The sequence below is a fragment of the Rhinopithecus bieti genome, unplaced genomic scaffold (genome assembly GCF_001698545.2).
Source record: "Rhinopithecus bieti isolate Rb0 unplaced genomic scaffold, ASM169854v2 scaffold_20101, whole genome shotgun sequence".
Taxonomy (NCBI): domain Eukaryota; kingdom Metazoa; phylum Chordata; class Mammalia; order Primates; family Cercopithecidae; genus Rhinopithecus; species Rhinopithecus bieti.
In genome coordinates this window covers 3,665,287-3,682,664 of record NW_016810242.1, presented here as the reverse complement: position 1 = coordinate 3,682,664, position 17,378 = coordinate 3,665,287, and the positions used below count along the sequence as shown (strand labels likewise).

Here is a 17,378-nt window from a genome sequence, read left to right as displayed (position 1 = left end):
CCCAGGAGTTCCAGACCAGCCTGGGCAACATAGTGAGCCCCTGACTCTGTGTGTGTGTGTGTGTGTGTGTGTATAATATGTAAAAAACAGGGAAAAAAGACCTGTGTTATTCCAGAGGCATGGGAGAAGAACCAAGAAAAGGGGAAAGGCACATAATGAACACTGTGTTTAGGCACAATGCTACATGTCTACACGGTGCCATTTAATCCTCAAAAATGACTGCTTTTCTTTTTACAGCTGAGAGTACAGGAGTGAACATTTTCATATGTAAGAGCAACGTGCTGTGGAAGCCTCTTCAGTAGGAGGTTGGCATGACTTGGTTCCACCGATGTGGTCCCAAAGCAAACTGACTAGATGGGCAGGCCAGCCACATACCCTGCTAGCTCCGTGTGTGCCAGCATCTGCCCTGTCTCTGCCAGGCCTTATCAGGATTATCAGGTTTGAAATTTTGCTAGGTCTCAGAAACAGTAAGAAAGTAGGCCAAGGATTTTAGAAAAATCAAAAATTTTAATCTTTACATATAACACATCAAGACCCCCCAATTGTCTTTGAAAAGGTTCCCCCCTCCCCCACCAAAATCTGTAGACCATAAGTCTTGGCCTACACTGACCTGATTTGTAAAATACCTTCCTTTGTGTACTTTTCCCTTAAGCCTCAGGCTCTTGGCTGATTGCTCACAACAGAAGCAGCCTGGCTTTCCTCTGGAAGTACCAATTTGAAAGCCCACCAGCCCGTAAACCTAGAGTGTACTCTCCACTCCTGGGTCACAGAACTTCGTTCTCCCCAGCTCTGTAACCCCAGGACTCTACAGCCTTTGAGGCCCAACACCCAAGCTCTTCCTTGCAGAAGAGCTGAGATGCTAAGGAGACCATCTGGAGTGTCATAATAAGCCCTTGGGATTTGCTGGGCTCCCACACGCCTTGCTCCAACCACCTGGCCCACTTTCTTCAACCACATTCCACTTTGGAATGCGTGTCTTTAAGGCACCAAGTGATCTTAAGAATGGGGTCTGTTTTTGAATCCAGCAATCCAAGTTCCTATCTATCTCGGTGGGACCTCAAAAAAAAAAGAAAAAAAAAGGATTGGCTCAGCTTCTAATGTAAGGCCTGCCTTTTACACACCAGTTGTGTGTTAGTGACTGCTGGATGCCAGTCCACACCCCCTCAAACAGCTCACATTCCCAAACAGGGTGCTCCTACAGGTTCCACGGTCCTGTTAGTGGAAGAAAGGGAGCTCCAGGAAGTCTTCCTCTAGCCTTCATGACAGGAAGTAGTTAATCCTCTGGGAAATAGACTTGCAGCCCTGGGAAGAAAAGAGTTGTTCCTCCTTGGGGACATACACCATCATCTGGGCAATTTCATCCAGTGTCTCTTCTGTATACAGGAGCTCCTGGCTCAGGAAGGCATCCCGTGCACACAGCCTCACGTGACGGTACTCCAGTGGCAGGAAGGGGATGAAGTAGTCAATCAGGTTTTCCTTCACAAGACGGCTGTGGCCAAAGCCATTGTCTGAAATCAAGACCAAAGTTACATGGAGTCTGACCTAGGACTGAACTTAGCTGGAATTTAGAGGGGGGTGGGGGCTTGCTCAGCCAGGCTGGAGTACAGTGGTGCGATCTGGGCTCCTTGCAGCCTCCACCTCCTGGGTTCAAGGGATCCTCCCATCTCAGCCTGTGAGTAACTGGGACCACAGGCGCACACCACACCTGGCTGATTTTTGTATTTTTTTAGAGACGGTTTCACCATGTTGGCCAGGCTGGTCTAGATCTCCTGGACTCAAGTTAGCTGCTTGCCTCAGCCTCCCAAAGTGCTGGGACTACAGGTGTGAGCCACCGCACCTGGCCGCAACTGGAGTTTTAAGGTGCCCCCAAACTGAAGGGCTGGGTGAGGTTGGATCTCTTCTCTCAACTCCAGGAGTGCTGTCTGCAGTATAGGTCAAGAACTCTACAGCTGTGTCTCCTTTAGGTAAAGTCTTGCAGTGAGACTCAGAGTCTCAGGCTTCAGAGAGCACTGCACCTATTCTTGGGGCCAGTGCAAACTACTTTTCCAAGTATTTCCAGAAAAGGAGCTCAGGCACTTTTCTTGTGCCTACCCAAGGTTGTCAGTGTGAGATGATTAAGGGCTGCCCTCTGTGTTCCCAAGTACCCTATCTACCTCATAAACACACATTCCAACAAACTAATTATCACCAGCTGTGGCTCTCACCAGAGGCATATTGAGTCACTTACCTGTGGTCTCCACAATCTCCGCCTGGAGGTGGGGCTCCAGGTGTTCCATCGTAATTTCTTCCCGGGACCATCCAGCCTTGAGCAACTTTAGGACCACCTCATTGATTATATCGCCCCTGAGATTACTGAAAGAGACAGGAGCTTGTTAACCCATTTCTTTATATTTAGCTTCCATATGTTATCTCACCGCTGAAACCAATGCATTGGTACCTGGAAGAATAGAGGCTGAGGGGTGTGGACCTCTCTCTTCCAGGAGACCTTGTCACAACCTCACAACCTAAAGGTCTGCATAGAAAAGACACTGTCCGGCTTTGCCACCCATTTCTCTTGTTCCCTTTTGACACACACTTACTGAGACTGTGCTAAGTGCAGGGAGCATGAAGATGGTAAGATGTGGTTCTTTACTTCTGTGTGGTCTGAGGGGCATCCGTGTATTCGGTTCCAGGACAGTGTGGCAAGCGCTAATGGAGGAGTGACTGAGTTCTAAGGAGAAGGCTTCAGAGGGAGGACGAGGCTTCTGAGCAAATAAAGAACAATTAGTGACCATCAGACACTTGACAAGGAAGCGATGTGTCCAGGCCTGGGTGCGCCAGAGCATAGGCATGAAAGGTTGGCCAAGGCTAGGGTGAGAAAGCCTTTGTCTGCCATGTACATGGACTTGAGCTTATGGACCATGGAGAAGGGATAGAAAGGAGGATTTAAGAATTAGTTATAGGCCGGGCGCGGTGGCTCAAGCCTGTAATCCCAGCACTTTGGGAGGCCGAGACGGGCGGATCACGAGGTCAGGAGATCGAGGCCATCCTGGCTAACACGGTGAAACCCTGTCTCTACTAAAAAATACAAAAAACGAGCCGGGCGAGGTGGCGGGCGCCTGTAGTCCCAGCTACTTCGGAGGCTGAGGCCGGAGAATGGTGTAAAACCTGGGGGGCGGAGCTTGCAGTGAGCTGAGATCTGGCCACTGCACTCCAGCCTGGGCGACAGAGCGAGACTCTGTCTCAAAAACAAACAAACAAAAAAAAAAGAATTAGTTATGGAGGCACAATTGAAAAACCCTGGAACTGATGGATGTGAGAAGTGAAAGGAGGTCATGAAACAAGTGTTAGCCTCAAGCTGCTTGCTGTCCCCCTTAACAGAGGTGGAACATGGAAGGGTAGAGATGAAAGCTTGGTTTTACACACATTTGAGTGTTTTTTGCTTGCCTGTGATCTCTCTCAGGTTGTGATATCACTGGGCAACTGGAATTACGGGTGTGAAGCACAGAAAGCGATTTGGGTTAGAAAGAGGAGGGAGAAAGGGGATAAGGAGAGAAGAGCAACCGTAGAGCCACCAGCAGGGAAGCTGGGACAGAGGTGGTGGAGATGTGGACCTCCTCCGCCCTCCCCGGCCCACTTCTCCCCCCACCTCACTGAGCCGTCCGCCCCTCCCTGGGCTGCAGCCTCCACCAGCTCCACCAGCTCCTGAAACCAAGGCCTTGCCCAGCTCCACATCAGTGCACTCGCACTTCCCTGTGCTTTCTCTCTTTTTGGAGACAGAGTCTCATTGTGTCACCCAGATTGGAGTACAGTGGTGTGATTTTGGTTCACTGCAGCCTCAGCCTCCCCAGGATCAGCTAATACTCTCACCTCAGCCTCCTAAGTAGCTGAGACTGCAGGTACATGCCACCCTACCCAGATTTGTTGTTTTTTTTTTCTTGAGACGGAGTTTCACTCTTGTTGCCCAGGCTGGAGTGCAGTGGCATGATCTCAGCTCAAAGCAGCCTCTGCCTCCTGGATTCAAGAGATTCTCCTGCCTCAGCCTCCCAAGTAGCTGGGATTACAGGCACGTGCCACAATGCCCAGCTAATTTTTGTATTTTTAGTAGAGACAGGGTTTCACCATGTTGGCCAGGCTGGTCTTGAACTCCTGCCCTCAGCTGATCTGCCCGCCTCAGCCTCCCAAAGTGCTGGGATGACAGGTGTGCCTGGCACGATATTTAAAAATTTTTTTTGTAGCGACAAGGTCTCATTATGTTCCTCAGGCTGGTCTCTAACTCCTAGGCTCAAGTGATCCTCCCACCTCAGCCTCCCTTGCATTTTCCTCAGGTCCAGTAGAATGAGGTAGGGTAAAGGACAGGGAAGGCAGGTGGCAGGTTAAGGAGTGGGGAACCAGTGTCTCCATCTCTTTCCCTCCTTACCCAGCTCTGAAAGCCCCAATGACACCCACCAGTATATTAACTCACATCTTTGCTCATTTAGCCTGTGAACACACCCTCTTGTTCCATGGGGGCTCCTGGGAAATGAGGGGAGCTGTGTGGTTCTCTCCCTCCCTGCCTTCACCATTGGGTAGAGGCTAAGGCTGGGCAGGCATCCTTCCCTGCCATGCAGGTAAGCCCAGACTGCCAAGCTGTCCAACTAGGTGCCTCATCGTAGGGGGAGGTGCCAATGTCTTTTTCACAACCAGAATTTACCAGGGGCTGAGAGCTCCCAGCTGGAGGAGCCCGGCAGGAACAAGGGCCATCTGCAGTGCTTGCTCAAGGTCAGTTGCTCAGCCAGGCTTCCTCCGAGAAGCAGCTCACAACACTCTTCCACTTGCCGACACTGCCGCTGCTGCAGGAAGGCCTTCCAGGCACATACCTGTGCACACAGGAGCAGCCACCGTTGCATCAGCTGAGGCAAGAGCCTGCTGCCAGGGTGTTGCCCCATTCTGCATTCCCCGCAGGAGGCAGATAGCACTGTTTACCTTGGCAGAGGCTGGAAGGCAGGATCTGGGATGCTGTGAAACCCCACAGTGATACTCCCTCACCCTGGCTCAGGGGCACGGACTCCAGGGCCTTCTCCATTCTGTAAGGTGCTGATGCAGGTAAAGAGAGGTCCCATCACATGGGGCAGGAAGCTGGGCCTATTTATTTCTGTAACCCCAGTGCTTCGCACATATCAGGCACACAGCCTTTAGTAAATAAAGGGACATCTCTGCACATGTGTCTGCACCATCTCCACCCTTCTCAAGCTCTCCTGTCTCACAGCCAAAGTCCCTTTTCTTCCACCACTTTACAGGCTTTAATCTCACCCACTGACCCATAACCTGGGGCCCCTCTCTATGCGCCACCCCTCCCGTCTTCAGGATTGCCACTCCAGCACCAGCATTCTGCCTTCAGACAGACACTGTCTTCCCGGAGCACCTCAGTTCCCATCCACAGCCACCTGGGTCACTGGGAAGTCTGGAGGAGCCAGAAGGCACCTCTCTCAACCAGCCCTCTCCCCTGCCTCCAGCCCCTGCCAGGGCTGATCTCACCAGCCTTATCCCTAAGACCCCAAAGGAAGGGGACTTAAGGCCTCACCAGAGAGAACTGGTGGTTACTGGTAACAAACCCCATGCTAACTGCTCTGTCTTTCCTAAAGGACAGACATAGACTCGAACATCTCTTTGAGCCTTAGTGTCCTCATTTATAAAGTAAGGACTGGACCAGTCTAAGCTGTCCTCTTGTTAGTCAACAGGCAGCCAACAGACACTGGGGCTGGGGCGCAAGGCCCACGACTCCACGAATAATTTCTATTTGTGTAGTTCTATAATTTTTCAAAGTCCATCCTTTCCTTTTCCTGACAACAGCACAAAGGAAACGGCTTTAATCACCCTAGTCACTTTACAGCTCCCATGAGAACTGGGCAGCAGCTCCGACTGCAGAGTTCCATGTTCCTGTCCTGCCACATGAGCCCATTCTTGCAGCCTTCTATACTTGGCAGAAGTGGGCGAAGTAATGTTACTTTTCTGATGCCCAGCCACCGGCCCCAATGAAGGACAGGCTCTGAGCACCACACTCAACTCCCTGCTTCAGCTCCCACCTCCTCTCTCCTGCCACCAGGGGGAGGCCAGCAAAACCACTGGCGACTGACTTCAAATAGCAGGTTTAGGATTTATTTCAGAACTAAACTGCTGCTCTTCCTACAGTGTGACTTGGTCACTCTAGCAGTTTGAATCGGTTGTGCTTTCCTCTCATGCCCTAGAATCCTTATTACAAGGGATGATTAATTGAAGCTCATTATAGAGATCAAATCCAGAGACTCCAATATCAACACAGTGTCTCCTCCCAGCCATCGCCGGACTGCCTGAGAACCTCAGAGGTTGAGAGGCTGCCGCCCTGCACAGCCTGGGGACAGACTGTCAGCCCAGCCCTCGGCTGGAGGGGGGACCTCTGGCTCGTAAGGGCTGGGCACAGGCCCACACCAGAGCCACTAGAACCCAAGGCCACATCTTTTTAATCTGTCCTTTACATCCTTGTCAGTTACGCATTCTCTTCCCTGGAGCTCAAAGGCTCCTGGGAGACTTCCCCACCCTGCTGTGGCATGGAGGAGTGTGGCAGGCGGCTTTCCTGCAGGCCCCGCCCCATGCTGCCCACAATCACGTGGCCTCGGACGGTCCACCAAGGCTGGGTCACTGGGAGAAAGGCCAGGCGGCTGGTGAGGGGCCGGAGGGTGCTGCCGTCGGGTCGACAGCCAAAATACTACAAAGGCTAATGTTTGCCTCGAGACTGCAAGGTCACCGGGTCGCATTAGGCAATCATGGCCCAGGTGAGGTTTTCCAAGCTGAGAAGTGGGTGGGAGAGTCTGTGTGACTGGCACCACCTGAAGCCTGGAGACCGCTGACGGGGAAAGGGAGGAGGAAGACACTCAGTGCAAGAGAGATCCTGTGGAAGCGAAAGGGAGGCCCTAGGCTGGGTCACCATGCTTCGCTCCGTGCCGTGGGAAGGACTGGCTTCCGCATCGGTAGTTCAGAGCGTCCCCTGGACTCCCCAACCCAGGGCTCAAGGGGAGAAACCACAGAGCACCCAGGTGACTCCTCTGGGCTCATATGTATGTTGCAGCCTCCACCTGACTCCCTATAACAGGAGGAGAGGTGAGCCTGGCTGCCTCCGAAGGTGGGAAATAAACAGTACAGAACGTGGGGATAAAAACTAATTAGAAGAATGTACTGTCTTCACCTCCTGGTTCTGGGCACTCAAATCGTGCAAGAGATCTCTCTCTTAAAAGTCACCCTAGGCACCCCGCTCCCCTCCCACTTCGCAATGCATTCTAAGTCTCCACAGCTTCACCTACAGACCAGGAAGAGCTGCTCGCCACCACACAGAAATCCCAAGCCAGCAATGGTTTAAACCTGTTTCACTTTTTTTTTTTTTGAGACAGTCTCTCTTGTTGCCCAGGTTAGAGTGCAATGGCATAGTCTCAGCTCACTGCAACCTCTGCCTCTCAGGTTCAAGTGATTCTCCTGCCTCAGCCTCCCTAGTAGCTGGGATTACAGGCACCTGCCACTATACCCAGCTAATTTTGTATTTTTAGTAGAGACAGGCTGGTGTCGAACTCCTGACCTCAGGTGATCCACCCGCCTCAGCCTCCCAAAGTGCTGGGATTACAGGCGTGAGCCACCGCACCTGGCCCGTTTCAGTTCTTGTGAATCCACACTGACACAAGATCTGCCCTCCATAGCTCACCCCTTCACCCCTCCACACTCCCCAAGCTAGGATGAAAATCAGCATCTCCCCACCAACTTCCCCATCCTCACAAAGTGCACCCTGCAGCTTGGGAAAACCCCCCAGCAAGCAAGTGCTGGCCTGGGGAAGGCGAGGCCGGAGTGGAGTTGGGAAAGGAGCACTTGGTTTGACTCCTACTGAGGCTCGAGCTATTGTGAAGCCTTCGAATTGGGTCAACAAGGACCCAAACTCAACTTGTAAGAGATGCAGGACTCTCCCAGTTGGAGCCTCTGCAAAAAGATGAGGTTGGACAAGTTATTTCTAAGTTGTCTTCCCGCAAAGACATGTCAACAAAAGCACAGGAACCGCAGTGCCGTGATTCAGTGACTGGGTCCTGCGTGGCAGTGTCACAGCTGAACTACAGGTACTCAGAGGAAGCCTGGGCTTCTCAACCCGTAGGCCCTGGATTTTAAGCCAGTGATGACTTCTCATGATCGGAGCAGAAATAGACCTTCCAAGGCTGGAGGAAGAAATGGCCGTGTTGGACCTGATGGGAGACTATGCCATTCTCTAACCAGGCTTGCCTTGGGAATTTGTTTCAAAAAATCTGTCACCCAGATTGGAGAGCAGTGGCCTGATCTCAGCTCACTGCACCCCCCACCTCCTGGGTTCAAGCGATTCTCCCACCTCAGCCTCCCGAGTAGCTGGGACCACACATCACCACGCCCAGCTAATTTTTGTACTTTTTGTAGAGATGGGGTTTCGCTATGTTGCCCAGGCTGGTCTTGAACTCCTGGACTCAAGGGACCCGGCCACCTTGGCCTCCCAAAGTGCTGGGATTACAGGCGTGAGCCACCACAGCTAGCTGCTGCTTTCTGTACCAGAGTTTGTGCTGCTGTTTCTTGAGGAAAAGGTTCTGAACCTGGGGGCGCGTGGAAGCCTCCACTGCCAGCTAGTTATCTTCCCCTCCCCCAGCCCTCCTGACTACTGTTCCCCAGAACCCACCTGAGAAACAGAAAGATAGTCCATGCAAACTTGGCCCTGTGGCCCTCAGGGGCCCGGCGTTCTAAGTGTGGCCCAAGGACCTCCAGCAGCCCTGGGTGTAGCTTCTCGGCCTCATCGAAGATGAACAGGGTCTGGTGGCAGAGCTGCTGCGTGTCCTGGATCTGGCCCATCAGCTGCTCCTGCATGGGATATAGGGAGCAGCTGGGAACTGGCGACTCCTTCCACCACTGGCCTTGAGGGCGTGGTTTCCCCTGGGCATGTGCAATGGACTCCTTGGGGCTGGGTTTCACCCCCTCGAACCTATCAAATCCAAGCTCTGGGGGAGGGCCTAGGACATTTGCATCTGACCAGCTCTCAGGTGATTCTCAAGCACCCTGAGGGTTGCAAGCTAAACAAGGTGAAGCCAGCCTGGGGACTAGGAGAGAGCCTAGAAAGGAGTGGGGAGAAGCCCTTCTGCCCTTGAGAAGGGGCCCCTGCTCCAGCCCTGCTCTCTCCTCTCCAGGACTAGGTCCCATCCTGGAGCTAATAATGTCCACACTGCCTGCAAAATTTCATTACTTCTACAACAAAAAAATCCAGGCGCAACTTCCCTGTTTAAGCTCGGGGTCTATTCCCGGGGGTGGGTAGGAGTTGGGCTTTAACACAGGGGTGATGGGCAAGGAGAGGCTCGTGTGTCTAGAGGCAGTCACAGTCCCCTGCCCTGAACTCCCGGGTGCACAGCGCCCACTGGCACCCTGGCTGGGCCGAGATCTCGGGAGGAAGCCTGCTGAAGGACTGACTGGGCCCAACCAACATCCGACTTTGCTCCTGCAAGGGGCTGTGGAGGGTTCTTCGTCCCACGCAAGACAGTAAACCCTCAAGTGAAAAGATGGTTCTTTGCAATGTTCATCAAAATGGGCAGGGAATATATTATTCAGGCCCAGCTCCCACCCCAGAGCCCACACTCCCCGTCTACTGGGTGCACCTGTGTGGGGGAAAGTGCGAGGTGTAGGTTGTGCACATGCCAGTTTTCAGAGCAGGGAAGCTGGGGCTGCAGCAGTTTTGCCACAGTCTAAGCCAAATAGTTCTTCCTGGAAAGGCCAGCTCAGCCTGCCCCTGCCCTCCAAAGCCATATGGAAACTGCCAGGAGACGTGGGCAGTCTCTGTCCTCAGACACTTACATAATCTTCCCAGGTGAACACATTCCAGATATTAGAACAGAAAGCCAAAGACAGGTGCAGTCATTTCTGTCAGGCTCTTCTGGTATGTTTTCAGTACTACTGAAAGTAGTAGAAGAAACCCAAACTGGCAGAACAGCCAAGGAAATTTCTGTCCATCCACTTGCTGATAATAAGCCGATACGGGAAGACGTGGAAAATCATATAAGATAGGATAGGCCTGTTTTTTTTTTGAGACGGAGTCTCACTCTGTCGTGCAGTGGCGCGATCTCGGCTCACTGTGAGCTCCGCCTCCCAAGTTCACGCCATTCTCCGGCCTCAGCCTCCCCAGCTGCTCGCCACCACACCCGGCTAATTTTTTGTATTTTTAGTAGAGACAGGGTTTCACCGTGTTAGCCAGGATGGTCTCAATCTTCTGACCTTGTGATCTGCCCACCTCAGCCTCCCAAAGTGTTAGGATTACAGGCGTGAGCCACTCCGCCCGGCCAATAGGCCTATTTTTTAAAAAAGCAGGATATGCCACTCTCTGTCCAATGTAGTTACAATGACAAAGAGCCTGGGGAAACGTTCCGCACCAAAGGCAGCACATAAAATGCTAACTCTCCTTAGTTGACAAGGGTGTGCCCATGTGGACAGTCTGATAGTTTTTGCTTTTTCTCTGTTCTACACTGCCTGTGACATTTCAATACTTCTACAACAAAAATCAACATGCAGCGTCCCTGCTTAAGTGCAGCGTCCAGCCTCTCGAGTGTGGCTATTCGGAGGACAGAGCAGTGGGGGGTGTTTGGAACACCAGTCTCCGCCAGATGCTCAGGGCCTCTGTGAGGAGTGGACCGAGTGAGTGGCTCTGTCCCAGGTTCTGCCACCTGTCCCCACCTCCCCAGGCTTCTCCAGAGCCCACTTCCTTGCAAGGAAGGGCTGGCAGAAGGGTCTTCCTCCCAGCACAGAGGCCTCACCCCAGCCCTGGTCGGCCTCACCTTGTACAGGTCCACATATTTGCGGTGAGGAAAGTGGAACGTGGCGATGAACATCCTGACACAGTCACTCATCAGCCCATCCCGATACAGGTTCTCCACCAGCATCCGTGCCACGAAGTTCTTGCCTGTGCCAGACCAGCCGTGGAATGACAGAGCAAGGGCCTTGTCTGGCTGGGGCGTCTCTAAGTAGCCCCTCACTGTTCTTAGGACCAGCTGCCGGACCAAATGCTGACCATGCAGCCGCACGTTCAGGTCCCACTCTAAGCCTAAGGACAAGAAAGAGGCAGTCACAGCAAAAGGCACACACAGGCGCATCCACCAGAGCAGCCAACAGCCCAGAAACCAAGCAATTCTGAATCTCTCTCGGTTGGGATCAGTTACTCCTCCTGTTTGGCCTTATAATAAGCAGCCAGAAGGCAGACGTCGTAGCAGAAGGGATACAAGGACTACTTTCTTTCCTTTTTTTTCTTTTTTGAGATGAAGTCTTGCTCTGTCTCCCAGGCTGGAGTGCAGTGGTGCCATCTCGGCTCACTGCAACCTCCGCCTCCCTGGTTCAAGTGATTCTTCTGCCTCAGTCTCCTGAATGGCTGGGATTACAGGTGCCCACCACCATGCCCAGCTAACTTTTGTATTTTTAGTAGAGATGGGGTTCACCGTGTTGGCTAGGCTGGTCTGGAACTCCTGACCTCGTGATCTGCCCGCCTCGGCCTCCCAAAGTGCTGGGATTACAGGCGTGAGCCACCGTGCCCGGCCTCAAGGACTACTTTTTGAAGAGTTTGGGAAATAAAGATGGGACTTAAGGAGACAGAGGAATCGCCCTTCCTGAAGATCCTGCAGATACCCAGAACAGTTGGCACAGACCTGTCTAGGGAGGAACCCTGTCCCCTGTGTCCTGAGGCTGCTCCCATCCCTTGGTTTCAGGGCTCCCTGTTTCATGCAGAAGCTTGATTTTATTCATTCTCATTCAATTCAGCCAATGCTTGTTGAGAGCAGCTCCAGTGTGCAAAGCCCTCTGCTAGGCCTAACTTCCTCTCAGACATGAGGTTGTAGGATTTGGAGATGCGGCTACCGGGAGCCACAGTAGAGACAGGGAGGGTGTGCTGCCAGCTGTGGGTGAGCACTCCAAATCCAGGATCAATTGGCTGAACACCTCAAGCCAGCCCAGAGCGTGTATTCTGGAGCCTTGGGAGGTCAAGGTCTATGATAAAACATTGAGGGTATCACACATTGCTCCAAAAGTAGTAGTGACATAGAAGAAAATTAACATTTGCTGCTTTTTTCTCTGTATTCAGAACTGGGCTAAGTGTTTTACGTTTAGTCTTCACAATTCCGCAAGGCAGGCATTATTATTCCCATTTAAAGTTGAGGAAACTGGCTGGGCGAGGTGACTCATGCCTGTAATCCCAACACTTTGGGAGGCCAAGCTGGGTGGATCACCTGAGGTCAGGAGTTCGAGATCAGCCTGGTCAATGTGGCAAAACCCCATCTCTACTAAAAATACAAAAATGAGCCGAGCATGGTGGCATGCGCCTATAATCCCAGCTACTTGGGAGGCTGAGGGAAGAGAATCGCTTGAACCTGGGAGGCGGAGGTTGCAGTGAGCTGAGATCTCGCCACCGCACTCCAGCCTGGGTGACAGAGACCGACTTGGTCTCAAAATAAATAAATAAAATAAAATACAGCTGAGGAAACAGACACTTGGGAAGGATTCTGCCAGCAAAGAAGAGGCAAGACTAGGAATGCAGTGGAGGGGTCTCTGATTCCCCAGCCACAACAATTTGGATATCCAGGCCCTTGTCAAACAGGCATGTTGAGGGCAGAAAGTAACTCGCTAATTGCCACCTAGGGTCTTATCCAAGTCAGCAGTGATCCAGATTCAGACTTCCTTACCTGTACGTACTCCTATCTTCTGTCCTGAGCCAGACTGTGTCCCTAAAAACACTGTGTTATTGGCATTTTGGCCAACTAAATGACCTAAATATCTAAGGTGGGCCTCATTTATGAAGACTGAAGGAACTGGGATCAGAACTCTGGGTAAGAAGTTGCTCCTGGGGAAAAGAGACATTTGCAAATGTCTGAATAGGTTTCAGAACATGGGGCCAAAGATGACCTTGTGAGAGTGAAAATGCAAATCAACTGCAATATGCAAATCAAGTCACCCAAACTAATTAGACAATACTGGTTGCCGGGTGCAGTGGCTCACACCTGTAATCCCAGCACTTTGGGAGGCTGAGGCGGGCAGATCACAAGGTCAGGAGTTCAAGACCAGCCTGGCCAACATGGTGAAACCACGTCTCTACTAAAAATACAGAAATTAGCTGGATGTGGTGGTGGGCACCTGTAATCCCAGCTACTTGGGAGGCTGAGGCAGGAAAATTGCTTGAACCTGGGAGGCAGAGGGTGCAGTGAGCTGAGATCGCACCACTGCACTCCAGTGTGGGTAAAAAGCAAGACTCTGTCTCAAAAAAAAAAAGGACACTTTTAATCACAACCCAGAATTTCTGATCAGTTCTCTCACTGGATAGTTCCAGCCCCTCTGAGAGGTCCCTGTTTCTGTTTAGAATGAAACAAGGTGCTCTGGGCCTGACTCTTCTAGAGATCAAAGGAGATGTTGGATTATGAGTTAATCCCTTTGAAACTCTTAGCACAGTGCCTGGTATGTATAATAGATATTAGATATTCTTTTCTCCTTGGAAACGCTCTCAGGGATGCAGGAGGACATCGTGGGGGTAGGTGACAAATGAGCAGAGGAAAACCTGTTTAGACAGGGGACACACGGTGGTAATGATGGGCCTGTTCCCTCCTCCCAGCTCAGCTGAGTGTGATGTGTTCATGGCATTCCCATGGATCCTCAAGATCCACGAAACAGCTCAGTTTGCCTGGGCTATTAAGCTAGAAGCTAAAAAGGGGCTTCCCTGACTCAAGCATTTGGTAGTCCTTCAAAACCTCAGACTGTGGTAGTTCCTGCTTGTGGGGAAGTTGGACAGGATGACGAAAGGTCCCTTGCATCTAACCATTTCCCCTGGACTGCCTCCCTCCCCACAGATCCCTAGTCCCTTGAAGCCATGCGGGGTCCAACCTGTAAAGTTGTTGGAGATCCTGCAATCCCCACTGGGGCAGCAGTCTTGGAAGCTGCAGTACCACGTGGTCAGGAGATCCAGGTACCGCTGGCCCAACAGGGGAAGGCGCCAGCCTGGAAAAGGAAGAGCTGTGAGACCGAGAGGAGACCATCCGGCGCTCGACAGTGATGCGGCAACGTTGCCACACAATTTGTCAGAGACAGAGCGACACCCAGAACTCAGATTCCAACACCCAGCCCCAGCTCGGCCCACTGTCGGTCCTCAAGCCCTGCGTCCAAAGCAGCAAGGGAGACGGCAGTCACCAGGCGTGTCCACAGCGGACGTTCCCTAGAGCTGTCAAGAGCAGCACCTTCGAATAACGCCAGGGTGGGCTGGCAGACGGCACAGGCGGTGCGAGCGAGTCTGGAAAGCCCGGCAATCAGGGGCGGCAGGGGACGGGCAGCCAGGCCCCAGGGGGCGGCACCGGGGATGCGAGTGGGGCCGGGGCGGTGATGGGGCTCCCTGCTCCGCGGAGGCTGCCCCCGCCCACAGCCGGTACCGGCGGCTGAGCGGCGCAGGACTGCGGGCCCTGACGTCGCCCAGGGCAAGAGCAAGGCGACCACAGCCGCGGCCGGATCGCACTCCGCTCCGCAGCGAACGGCGGGCCGCGGGGACGAGGTCTTACCCAGGGGCCTCGCGGCTGCCTCCTCGTCCTCGTCACAGTCGTCGGGCCACACCTGGCAGCTGAAGAGCGTCCAGTACCGCTTGGAGAGGGCGCCGGCCGCCCTGAGCTGCTCCTGCAGGCGCTGGAAGCCCGGCCAGGCCCAGGCCGAGCCCGGCTCGTCGGTTCCCTCCCACGGCCTGGAGGTGCCGCGGGGCTCAGGCGCGCCGGGGAGCAGCAGCAGCTGCAGCAGCAACAGGAGAAAGAGCCAAAGCTGGCGCCACGAGCCGCGAAGCATGGCCGGCCCCAAGCTGCGGGACCCCTCTGGCCGCAGGCTCCCTTAAGCCCGGGGCTGCCGGGCGGGGACCGCACTTCCGAGGCGGGCGTGAACCCGGGATTGGTGTTGCTCTGGCGACCAGCGGACCGGGCTGAGTGCGCACTGGCAGCCTCCGTACACGTGACCCAGGCGGGAACCCGAAACCCTGGCGGGGGTCCTGAGAGGCAGTCCGGAGACTGACTTCAGGCAAGGTGCAACTAACCGGCTTCCAGGAAGCAGTTTATTCTGGGTTGTGATTGTGGTTGCAAAGAAAGTGAAATCAGGCTTTGAAATGGCCACTGTCAATCACTCGGCTGGGGCGTTCGGACGGCCCTGGTGGCCCATCAGAGGCCTACCGAATAAGGACACTCCTGCTCTGCCTTGCGTTTGCAGATCAGCTTCTCGCCAACCTGTTAGAGGAAGCCGGGAAACCGTCTCAGCCAGGAGCGTTAGGCAGGCCAGGAGAGTCAGCTGAGTGAAGAGGGCCCTGGAAAGAAGGGCGCAGCTGGGTGCCTGCCTGGCCGAGGTTGCCCTGGCTCCTCCGCAGAGGGAAATGAAACCGCAGCAAAACACCAGCAGGTTTCCACAGTTTGGGAGTCCACGAAAAGCAAGAGGAAGCTGATTAACGGGCCCCAGTCTGGAGGCGTTTGGATTTTGGAAACCCCCCGAGTCATGGGTAAATCATAAGGCGTCATGTCAATGTAATTATATCTCATAAAAAGGTGAAGTACTGTGTGCACTTTCTTGACTAGGTTTGCAACTTTTTTTTTTTTTTTTTGAGACGGAGTCTTGCTCTGTCACCCAGGCTGGAGTGCAGTGGCCGGATCTCAGCTCACTGCAAGCTCCGCCTCCCGGGTTCATGCCATTCTCCTGCCTCAGCCCCCCGGGTAGCGGGGCCTACAAGGCGCCCCCCCCCGGGCCCGGCTTTTTTTTTTTTTTTTTTTTTGTATTTTTTAGTAGAGACGGGGTTTCACCGTGTTAGCCAGGATGGTCTCGATCCCCTGACCTCGTGATCCGCCCGTCTCGGCCTCCCAAAGTGCTGGGATTACAGGTTTGAGCCACCGTGCTCGGCCTAGGTTTGCAACTTTCAAGTGCTGGGACTGAGTAGCCCATCCGACACCACTGGCAAGACTACAGGGCCTCTTTCCCTCAGCGCTCTCTTCTCCATAGCGAGGAGCTTGGAACAAGGCTGTTAGATTTCAGAAGAGCTTAATGCATTGTTTAAAATCACCTGGCTTACTTCAGCCAATGACCAAAAAGCCATCTTGTCTTAGGAGAAAACTGCTGTCTAGAGATCAGAGGACTTGGCTAATGTCATATGTTTAGTGGCTTTGAGGTTGGGCCCTCCAGACAGTAAGGTGAATCCGAGCACCATGTGTCACAAATGTCACAGGCAACTTGACTCATCTCTTCACCCCAGTCTCTTAGATCACAACCAGTGCCAGGTCTGCTCCATTCTCAGCAGCTCACCAAATTTGCGCCTTTCATTCAAACAGCTACAGAAACTAAACAAGCACCTTTGCTAGGACACCACGTTGAGTTGAAAAGTAAAATGTTCCTAGTGTCTCAGCCATTCGGTGTGATGTCAAAAACTTCATAGAGAAGCAGCCATGGCACCAGCCCAGCACTGTGTACGTTAAGCTTGTGGAGTCCACCAGAGACAGTTAACAGCACATACACCACAGTGCTTACTGGAAAACCAAAAAAATGAGGCGGGGCGCGGTGGCTTACGCTTGTAATCCTAGCACTTTAGAAGGCCGAATCACCCAAGATCAGGAGTTTGAGACCAGCCTGGCCAACATGGTGAAACCCAGTCTCTACTAAAAATACAAGAATTAGCCGAGTGTGATGGCGCGCATCTGTAATCCCCGCTACTCAGGAGGCTGAGGCAGGAGAATGGCTTGAGTCCAGGGGGCGGAGGTTGCAGTGAGTCAAGATCGTGCCACTACACTCCAGCCTGGGTGACAGCGCAAGACTCCATCTCAAAAAAAAACAAACAAACAAACAAAAAAAAACTCAACAAATGTCGCTTGAGTCTGAATGGCAGTCTAGTATAGTGATTGCCATTTTCTATTTGTGCAACCCTGGGTGTTACTGAACCGTCCCATGCGTTTCCTCACCTATAAAAAGGGATAATAAAATAGTCCCCTTATAGGGCTGCTGTGAAGATTAAATGAGCTCATTTAATGAGCACATCATCAACACTCAATATGTGGCCACTTTTATTTTTGTATCTACCCAGCCCTGGAGGCGGCTCTGGGTGGTATACACAGGAGGTGAGGATGGCTTTAGTTAATACTGGTGAAGTTTATAAGTGAATTTATGGTGAAAAAATTAATAGTAACAATTGTTTATTAAAACAATCCAAGTTTTAAGATTTTGTGGAAACAATTATCTTTGCTTGGAACTTTCATGTAGGGCTACCTCCTCATTTCTGAGATGTTCTGACTTGGATTTAGCATCCCATGGTAAATAAAGTAGGTTAGCTGGGAAGTTCTTCGACAACCGATTTGATTTCAAGACATTTTTATTATTTA

At 52.6% G+C, this 17,378-nt stretch overlaps 1 protein-coding gene across 1 annotated transcript; it reads right to left on the bottom strand.

Moving 5' to 3' along the window:
* Positions 1-487: 487 nt before the first annotated feature.
* Positions 488-15,557, bottom strand: TOR3A (torsin family 3 member A). Its single transcript, XM_017891673.1, has 6 exons — positions 14,550-15,557; positions 13,885-13,998; positions 10,806-11,071; positions 8,672-8,850; positions 2,228-2,352; positions 488-1,508 (listed from the first exon to the last, which is right to left on the bottom strand). The coding sequence occupies exons 1-6, from the start codon at positions 14,821-14,823 to the stop codon at positions 1,258-1,260; spliced, it is 1,209 nt and encodes a 402-aa protein (XP_017747162.1). The 5' UTR covers positions 14,824-15,557; the 3' UTR covers positions 488-1,257.
* Positions 15,558-17,378: the final 1,821 nt, after the last annotated feature.

Coding starts and splice junctions, on each gene's coding strand:
- TOR3A (XM_017891673.1), bottom strand. CDS start 14,823: ATGCTTCGCGGCTCGTGGCGCCAGCTTTGGCTCTTTCTCCTGTTGCTG. Junction 13,999..14,549: donor GGCAGCCGCGAGGCCCCTGG/GTAAGACCTCGT, acceptor TTCCTTTTCCAG/GCTGGCGCCTTCCCCTGTTG. Junction 11,072..13,884: donor GATCTCCAACAACTTTACAG/GTTGGACCCCGC, acceptor TCTTGTCCTTAG/GCTTAGAGTGGGACCTGAAC.